Below are 9,487 nucleotides of genomic sequence, written 5' to 3'. Positions count from 1 at the left end.
GGGAACCAAGCCAGTATCGATCTTACCACATCTCTCTGCCACCGCCAGTGCGGTCTTCGGCTTCCCACGACGGTTGGAGAAGCAAACAAGCTACAAACAAAACGAAAAGCGGTTGCACTCCCGCCGGAAAGATGTGTGCCAACTGCACGCGAGGGGCGCTTCGCGGAGCGCTCTGGAGATAGCAACCGGTTCCGCCGCTTTCTCGCCGACTGCCGTCTCCGGCGTGGTCTAGTGGCTAGGATATCTGGCTTTCACCCAGAAGGCCCGGGTTCGATTCCCGGCGTCGGAAGATTTGTATAGGTCTCATGGTGTAATGGTTAGCACTCTGGACTCTGAATCCAGCGATCCGAGTTCAAATCTCGGTGAGACCTGCTTTTTTTTTTTTATTCTCATTTACGAATTATCTCTTCCCGCACTGGTAGAGCACTAATGAAGATGAATGTGTATTTTTTTTAGTAGCGTTTTTTTTTTTTGCCCTGAATCCAGACATTAGCGTTCGCTGCTTACGGAGACCTATTATCCTTCCCCCCTTTTCTTCTTAACTTGCCCTTCAAGTCTTACTTGTCTATTGAGGTACAACTTATGACGCAAATTGTTTGCACTGCCTCCGAGTTTATTTTTGTTTCTTCTTTAGATGCTATCAAAAACCTTGCTGTCGTTTTGCATAGTCTTGCATAGTCTGTCAAAATGCAAAAAAAAAATCTAATTCTTAATCTGCATTCTCTTTTACATCTATTTTTTTTATCATTTGCCTTTAATGTTCTCTTTGCCCGTAGAGGCAGAAGTGTGGTTGCAGGTTAAGTATTCCTTCGTTCGGAAGTGGGATTGTATTTCGTTTTATGTTTTGTATGAACCTTTCAGACTTGAGCACAGAACTGCGTCATCGTGTGGTCACCTTCTTGCCCAACTTGATTTGAGTGGCAACGCGTGGTCCCATGCACAAACAGCGTTTATAATGGCAGTATTCATTTATTTATTTTTTCAATTAAGTTCACGCACGCACTCACTCGCTCGCTCGCTCACTCAATCACTCACGCCCTACTCCATGCCCTGTTCTGTGTAACTAAGTTGGTTGGAAAACAAAACATTCCACACAAATATCAAATCAACTATTAGCCCAAACCGATTGTCGTAACCTGTGCACATTTCTTATTGTGTAAACAGTTTGTGTGTATTACCTCTCCCCCTATCTTCTCTTCCTGTCCCCTCACCTCTTATATAATTGGGTATTTTTGGAGAAAGGAAATGGCGCAGTATCTGTCTCATATATCGTTGGACACCTGAACCGCGCCGTATGGGAAGGGATAAAGGAGGGAGTGAAAGAAAGAAAGAAAGAAAGAAAGAAAGAAAGAAAGAAAGAAAGGAAGGAAGAAAGAAGTGCCCGTAGTGGAGGGCTCCGGAATAATTTCGACCACCTGGGGATCTTTAACAGGCACTGACATCGCACAGCACACGGGCGCCTTAGCGTTTTTCCTCCATAAAAACGCAGCCGCCGCGGACGGGTTCGAACCCGGGAACTCCGGATTAGTAGTCGAGCGCCCTAGCCACTGAGCCACCGCGGCGGGTTAAGCTTTAATTTCATTTCACCATTCTGCATGCTACCCTTTATTTCCGTTGGCCCAGCTCAGGTGCTTCAGTATCGATGGCAGATGCCGGGGCTAGCAAAAATCTTTTCCTTCCTTTTTTATTTTTATTTTAATAAAACCACTTACTACTACTACTTAGAGAATGTAACATTGCCGCGTTAACGTGTTGGCTAATAAGCGGCTGCGGTCACGTGATCACGATCTATGTTATATTGTCTTATGAGCTGACCTTCTCCAAGTTTGGAAACGGGGAAATTATTCCGGAGCCCTCCACTACGGCACCTCATTCTTCCTTTCTTCTGTCACTCCCTCCTTTATCACTTCCCTTACGGCGCGGTTCAGGTGTCCAACGATGTATGAGACAGATACTGCGCCATTTCCTTTCCCCAAAAAACCAATTATTATTATTATTAAGAATAGGAAGGAAGGGGAGGGGAGAGGGTGTGACTTTCATTTTCGCTACTCCGACGGGAGGTGTTTCTTTTGCACTGAACACGTGGCTTCCGGAACGACGCGTGTTATCTGCATGCTTTGCACGGCAGCTCGGGCGCAATCGGAGTCTGCAAACACGTCCAACGGCAACGCCAGCGACGCGCGCCCCACCGCCGAGGAGGCGGAGCCTGTCGGGGCGAGCTCGGTGTCACTGCCCAGCCGCGAAGCGCTGGCGTTCCCGCCGGAGGCCGTGCTGGCAGGCGTGCTGTTCAACCGGCGCCGCTTCTTCTTCGGCCGCTCCGTCGGCTCGCCTCAGGGCCCATGCGTGGTGGCCGCACCACAGCCGCGATGCCTCATGGTCTGGCTGGGCATGCCAGCGCGCTTCGAAGATGACTTCGAGTACCTGGTACGCGGCAGCTTCTCCCCGTTCAAAGAGGACACTGGAGGCATAATGAGCGCCGGTGGTATTCTGCGCACAGACAATCAAACTTTTCTTGGCTGCCTGAAGCTTAAATGGCAACGCGAGCCATGCCTATGTTTCATCAGTTTTAAATGCGAGTTTGTTTTGTTTAAAAATGGGCAAAAAAATAGGTATCCCTATATAAAGTCGCCATTTTCTGCTCCATCACAGACCGCTCTTGTGCGAGCATGTTCGCTAACCTGATGGCCTGTAATGAGGAGTCTGCGGCGAAGACGTATCCCAGACAACACCAAACGTCCCGAAGACGTCTTCAAATGGTCAGGACGTCCTCATCCCGAACAGGACATTCTGAGTACCTTTTCAGTGCCTATATATGTGAAAGTATACAGTTCAGAAGAGCGTGTTCTCAGGCACATTGGCTATGCATGATATAAAAGAAGTGGGCGCAAAACTTGGACAAGGAGCGAGAAGAAACACAAATGACGACTGACAATTTTGTGTTTCTTCTCGGTCCTTGTCCAAGTTTTACGCCCACTTCTTTTATATCGCGAAAGTATAAGTCCCGCACTCGCGTCACCGCCTTTCAAGTACACCTATGTTGAGTGCTAGCGCATTTAACAGCTCAGATAGTCTGTAGTTTTTCTTCTAGAGAGATCATTAATGGCAAGCATGTTTGTCAATGTTCAGCGCTTTAATGATTATGTTCACAATATGTCGCAGGTCGATTCAATCTTTACTGTGTCCCGTCACACGTGGCCTGACTTAAACGCACTGCACTTGCAAAGATGTCCGACTTGCGTACCGCTGAAGTTCCACTAAGCAATCTGGAAGGCGAACTCCCAGGTCGATTCAATATTTACTGTGTCCCGTCACACGTGGCCAGACTTAAACGCACTGCACATCCAAAGATGTCCGACTTGAGTACCGCTGAAGTTCCACTAAAAGATATGGAAGGCGAACTCCTGAAAGGAGCCGAGTGCTTACCTTTAGGCTTAACTTCTATTGGCTGCAAACTGACCAGTGGCATTTATACTGTGAAAATGGACATTAGTGGAATAGGGAAGGATATTTTGGTTCTGTTCTATATCTTCCAGGTATCAAATGAAGGATATCTCCAGATATACCTGTCTAAGTGCCCTTGCGATTGTTCCAAGGGAGGGCTTTCTTCTGTAGAATGATGTGAAGATTCCCAGAGAGAAGGCGTGGTGTGAATGCCATAGCACTGTGTGATCTCAGCGTTACCGTTCCTGCCGGGTGAAACCGTGTGTGTAGGCAGAACGTGCCATGAAAATCTAATCGTGTTTGTGCTACTCCCAAAAGAAGTATCCTGCGTGCAGTGAATAAACTCTAGTGTACACAATCCTCTGCTTACTCTTTGTAAACTCGGTTACTATTTTCCTGTGTTCGTTCAGTGTTGTGCTTATCGCCAGAAGAGTGGTTTCATGCAAAGAATGTTTTATTTATACAATATTGATAGCCTTGGAAAAGGCCGTAAGCCGGAGTGGAACAGACAAAATAGTTTTCTACAAAAGAAAAGCATATCAATGCATGACATTGTTTAACATATGTAGAGAGTGGAAGGCGATACTAAGAACTTTTCGACAAAAAACGAACAACACACCCGCCGCGGTGGCTCAGTGGTTAGGGCGCTCGACTACTGATCCGGAGTTCCCGGGTTCGAACCCGACCGCGGGGGCTGCGTTTTTATGGAGGAACACGCTAAGGCGCCCGTGTGCTGTGCGATGTCAGTGCATGTGAAAGATCCCCAGGTGGTCGAAATTATTCCGGAGCCCTCCACTACGGCACCTCTTTCTTCCTTCCTTTCACTCCCTCCTTTATCCCTTCGCTTACGGCGCGGTTCAGGTGTCCAACGATATATGAGGACGATATAATTATAAAATTGGTTTTTGGGGAAAGGAAATGGCGCAGTATCTGTCTCATATATCGTTGGACACCTGAACCGCGCCGTAAGGGAAGGGATAAAGGAGGGAGTGAAAGAAGAAAGGAAGAAGAGGTGCCGTAGTGGAGGGCTCCAGAATAATTTCGACCACCTGGGGATCTTTAACGTGCACTGACGTCGCACAGCACACGGGCGCCTTAGCGTTTTTCCTCCATAAAAACGCAGCCGCCGCGGTTGGGTTACTGTGCCATTTCCTTTGCCCCAAAACCAATTATTATTATTGTTAAACCCGAATCGTTGCACGGAAGTTCTCTAATATGTTACAATAAATTTTAAGTTCCACAAAGACACGACGTTGTTTTCGCATTAAAAAGCAACAACAACGACAAAAACCAACGTGTGGGCAGTGATGCGAGGTGGAAGAATAGATATGTAATTAGATATAAACGAACAGAATATTGCAATAAGGAAATTTAAAAAAAAATGTGTCCGGGATTACCCACGCCTGCCGACGCAGGCTCACTCGGACGGCGTCACATTCACCTGGGTGGCGCATCAGGCCGGCGAGCCTTGGCCGTCAAACGCGGTGCGGCTGAGCGCCGACACCTCGCCCGGGGGTCGGGACCACTGGCCGCGCGTCGAGGAGTTCTACTACGGCCGCAGCCCCGGCTACAGCCACAGCTCTCTGCTAGCGGGCGTCGTGCGGGTCTCGGAGTCGCCCAAGCTGATCGTCATCGACAACCACCGCGTGCGCCTGTTTCCGCGCTACGAGCTGCTGGTGAGCACAGTGTCCGTCCAGAGATGGACGAGCCCTTTTCTCTGCTCCTTTCCAACTGTCCCTAAAAAAAAAAAAACTTTCCTCCTCTCTTTCATTTGTAGTAAAGGACTATAGACGCTGAATTTTATTGCGCGTTTTCTTCTTTAAAATGATGCGTTAGACGTTAGAATACATGGATCACCGCGTGGTATTATATTAGCCTGCGATCGCTAAATAATATATGACTGAGTTTTCTCTCTTCCGCTGTTGCGGTTTCATCAACCAAACGATGGCTTGATGTGCAGTTGAGTTTTAGGCCGCGTGAGGCACGGAAAAGCCGCAATATAAACGCTGATGTATAGTTTTAACTCACTACAGCGCTTATACCAGCCTGCTTAAGCAGCTAGGATTTCAACAAATAACGTATCTGCAGTTACAAAACACAAAAGCAAAAATTTGGTGCCTATAGTCCTTTAAGGAGGCGTTTCGAATAATAATTTTTAGTCTGTACTTTCTCCTGTTTCTGTCTTCATGTTATTACTCCAAATGTGTGTTGTTTTTTTTACTAAACCTGGCTGGGTGGCTTTTATCAGGACCATTGTAACCTTATTCTGGGAACGAGCTAGGTCAAGGTTTCGGTACCTGGACGTAGTCGCCAGACATCTATCAAAGCAAAACGCATAAACGCCCTATAGTGCTGAAGTTTCGGCGTCCGCTAGATGGGTGTTCGCACTTGAGGTCGAAATACACACGCGCTTAAATACACCGAGCATCTTCAGATCCTACGATGTATATAGCTTTCTGAGACGAAACTATGCTGGCAGCAATGTTCAACTGACAATGGCTGTAAATTCTGCGGTGAACGATACTCGGCTACATTTAAAAAACTGCCACTGATTTATATCTGGTGGCAGCTGCAAATATAATGCAAGGAGCATGCACAATGTGATGACTGCTAGCAACAGACACTGGTGCTTAGGTTGACTGCAATAAATCACTGCTTGGAGCCGGGTAGGATGGTTCAATGAAGTCAACCCATCGATGAAAAATTCATCCAATCACCAATCATTTTGCCTCTGAATGAATAATTCATTATAACTACATGAATTACTATGCGAGTTAGCCGCTGTAACTTCAGCATGGGCACAGTGTTCACAGTTTTTTTGTCAAAGCTGACTGTAGGCAATTACTAACGATCGCCCGTTTGACAAGCTTTGAGTGGGCTCTATCTTAAAGGGGGTGGAGGGGGGGGGGGGGGGGGGGGGCTTTTTTTGAGCGAGGGTTTTACATCCAACAGATGCGGCGTTGTGAGATGTAGATGCATAAATCTAGGAACTGGATGCGGTTGTTCTGCACTGGCTTAGAAGTAAAAGCACGGCCACCAGGTTTTGCTTCGAAAAGGCTTCATCTTCATCTTCATCATCAGCCCTACTACACCCACTGCAGGGCAAAGGCCTCTCCCATGTCTCTCCAATTAACCCTATCCTTTGCCAGCTGCATCCACCCTTTGCCTGCAAACTTCTTAATCTCATCCGCCCATCTAACCTTCTGCCGCCCCCTGCTACGCTTACTTTCTCTTGGGACCCACTCCGTTACCCTTAAAGACCAGCGGTTATCTTGCCTTCGCATTACATGCCCTGCCCAAGCCCATTTCTTTCTCTTGATTTCGACTAGGATGTCATTAACCCGTGTTTGTTCCCTCACCCACTCTGCCCGCTTCCGATCTCTTAACGTTACACCTATCATTTTTCTTTCCATGGCTCGCTGCGTTGTCCTTAACTTAAGCTGAACTCTTTTCGTTAGCCTCCACGTTTCTGCCCCGTAGGTGAGTACCGGTAAGATTATGCTGTTGTACACTTTCCTCTTGAGGGAAATTGGTAAACTGCCACTCATGATCTGCGAGAATTTGCCATATGCGCTCCACCCCATTCTTATCCTTCTAGTTATCTCCCTCTCATGATCCGGATCAGCTGTCACTACCTGCCCTAAGTAGACGTATTCCGGCGCAATTTCTAGGCTCTCGCTGCCAATTGTGAACTGTTGTTCCCTTGCTAGGCTGTTGAACATTACCTTGGTTTTCTGCATGTTAATTTTTAGACCCATCGATCTGCTCTGCCTGTCTAGCTCGTTGATCATGATTTGCAGTTCACCTCCTGAGTGACTCAGCAAGGCAATGTCATCAGCAAATCTCAGATTATTTAGGTATTCTCCATTTATTCTTATTCCCAACTGTTCCCAATTCAGGCCTCGAAATACCTCCTGCAAACATGCGGTGAACAGCATTGGCGAGATCGTGTCTCCTTGCCTGACGCCCTTCCTTATTGGAATTTTATTGCTAACTTTATGGAGGACTATAGTAGCTGTGCAGTTGCTATATATATCTTCCAGTATTTTGACGTAAGGCTCTTCTACCCCCTGATAAGGCTTATAATGGCTGGAATGTCCGGTGCGCCTTTTACAATGATGAGAAAATCATCCACATACCGGAACACCTTGGCCACGTTCGTTCCAGGAAGATCTTGTGCTAAGCGTTTGTCCACCGCTTTGAGATAGATGTTGCACAGGACAGGTGCCAGGGATGAGCCAATGCATACACCCTCTTTCTGTACATAGTGCTTGCCGTCGAACTCAATGACGATTGACTTCAGGTAGAATTATAAGACGACGCGGAAGTTGTCGCTGCTAAGACCAGTAGCATTTTGGAACCAAACCGCTTCTTCCTCCTCTAGCCTGTCTCTGATTGCCCTAAAGAGGCAATCCGCATCCAGTTCCTAGATTTATGCATCTATTTCTCAGAACGCCAAATCTGTTGGATGTACAACCGTCGCTCAAGAAAAGCCCCCCTTCCTTATGATAGCGCCCACTCAAAGCTTGTCAAACGGGCGATCGTTAATAATTGCTTACATTCAGCTTTGACAAAAGGCTGTGAGCATTGTGTGAATGAAAGCTTTGAGGGCCAGGTTAGGCGTTTGAGGGGCGTAGGGCATCCAGCAAATGTTATTTCCAGTGTATCAGAAGGCATTCTGCAAAAGCTCAAGCCCAAGAAGCAGCGTGTTGGGAAGCAAGATAGGAATCCTGTGCCCTTCATCCCGTACCACCGTAAGCTCTCGCACAATCTGAAGGAACTAGCCAGCAGGTACAAGATTAATCTACTGTTTTCTGCGCCGTGCAAGCTGCCTACCATCTGCAGCATGATGACCAAGAAAAAAGTGCGTGAAGATTGCGGAATCAAACATGCGATGCAATCCATCAAATGTACTACGGGAGTCCTGTACGAGATTCCGCTTCTATATATGTGCTAGTTCTTACATTGGGCAGACGGGCAGATGCGTAAATGAACGCTTAACGGAACATGGACGGTGTGTGAAGGGTAACGCCGGCGGGCATCTGGCGGACCACTGCAAGAGATGCAAGAAGTGAGATTGCGAGTATGACTGCGGATCGGAGTGCGACTTCAAGATGCGAGCCTCTGTTTAGGGAGTCCGAAATAAGGACCAGAGTGAGGTACCAACGGCAGAGGGAGGTGATCGAGGCCTGGTTCATATCCAGGGGAGGTGACTGGTGCATAAGCAAACCATCGATTGCCTTATCCAAGAAAGAAATTGGGTTTCTGAACGGTATCATTGGCTAGCCCCACTTATGTGCTTTTAGGTATCCCTTCTCTGGTTGCCTTCTTTTTGTCTTACTGTTTGCTTTCACACTGCTTTTGATACGTTTTTTTTACTTCTGTTGTTGCTGGGGTTCTCTTCGGGTGTTGTTCCGTTTTGCTTTTATTAGTTTGACTCTGCTTTTGCTACGCTTAATGACTTCCTCTGTTGTTGTTGCCGGGGTTCTATTCCTTTGTTGTTATGATACAACCGTTTTTCCTTGACTCAGCTTTTGCCACGATATGACTTCATGTTCTGTTCTTTTTCATGAGTCATCCGCTTTTTGAGTAGCTGCACTTGCGTTCCCGTGATTTTCGGGTTGTACGTTTGTTCACGCCTTCTGTGATGAGCGTTTCAGTGGGTTTGACGCTGATTGGACAATCTTATGCCGATTCAATATCTACTTGGCCATGTGATGCCATGTTTTTATTTAAAGTCCTGCCGTTTTAAATAAAATTTCAGTTGTCAGTCAGCGCCAGTACTGTTGTTTGTGTCTTCTCCTTCTGTCCCTGTTTTTTTTTTTTTTTTGCGCTGCACTACTCTTACTTATCTGCGGCTTCGTTTCAAGTGTGTTTTTGTCAAAACACTGGCGAGAAGATGTGCGCTCGACGTCGTCGAGTGCACTGCAAGTTGTCAAAACTCACTTAGTGCCAAGGACGTGGCGCAGCTCGCGAGTGACTCGGTTCAACCAGCCATCACCTTGTTCTACTTTTTTTTCGTCGATTTTGTTTTATCTTTTCCTTT

General features: G+C 47.0%; 1 protein-coding gene and 2 non-coding genes across 3 annotated transcripts in view; all 3 read left to right on the top strand.

The window, feature by feature from the left end:
- LOC144119711 (uncharacterized) overlaps positions 1-9,487 on the top strand; it is a 36,403-nt gene that overhangs the window by 11,991 nt on the left and 14,925 nt on the right. The window contains exons 3-4 of the mRNA XM_077652267.1: positions 2,129-2,424; positions 4,857-5,117. Of these exons, the coding sequence (XP_077508393.1) occupies positions 2,129-2,424; positions 4,857-5,117 (557 nt within the window). The remainder of the gene's footprint in view (positions 1-2,128; positions 2,425-4,856; positions 5,118-9,487) is intronic.
- Positions 218-289, top strand: TRNAE-UUC (transfer RNA glutamic acid (anticodon UUC)). Its single transcript has one exon. It is a non-coding gene; the product is annotated as a tRNA-Glu (tRNA).
- TRNAQ-CUG (transfer RNA glutamine (anticodon CUG)) lies at positions 300-371 on the top strand. The gene has a single exon. It is a non-coding gene; the product is annotated as a tRNA-Gln (tRNA).

This window comes from Amblyomma americanum, chromosome 2 (assembly GCF_052857255.1).
Source record: "Amblyomma americanum isolate KBUSLIRL-KWMA chromosome 2, ASM5285725v1, whole genome shotgun sequence".
Taxonomy (NCBI): domain Eukaryota; kingdom Metazoa; phylum Arthropoda; class Arachnida; order Ixodida; family Ixodidae; genus Amblyomma; species Amblyomma americanum.
Note: the sequence above shows the minus strand (reverse complement) of the source record. Positions and strands in the feature narration are given on the sequence as shown.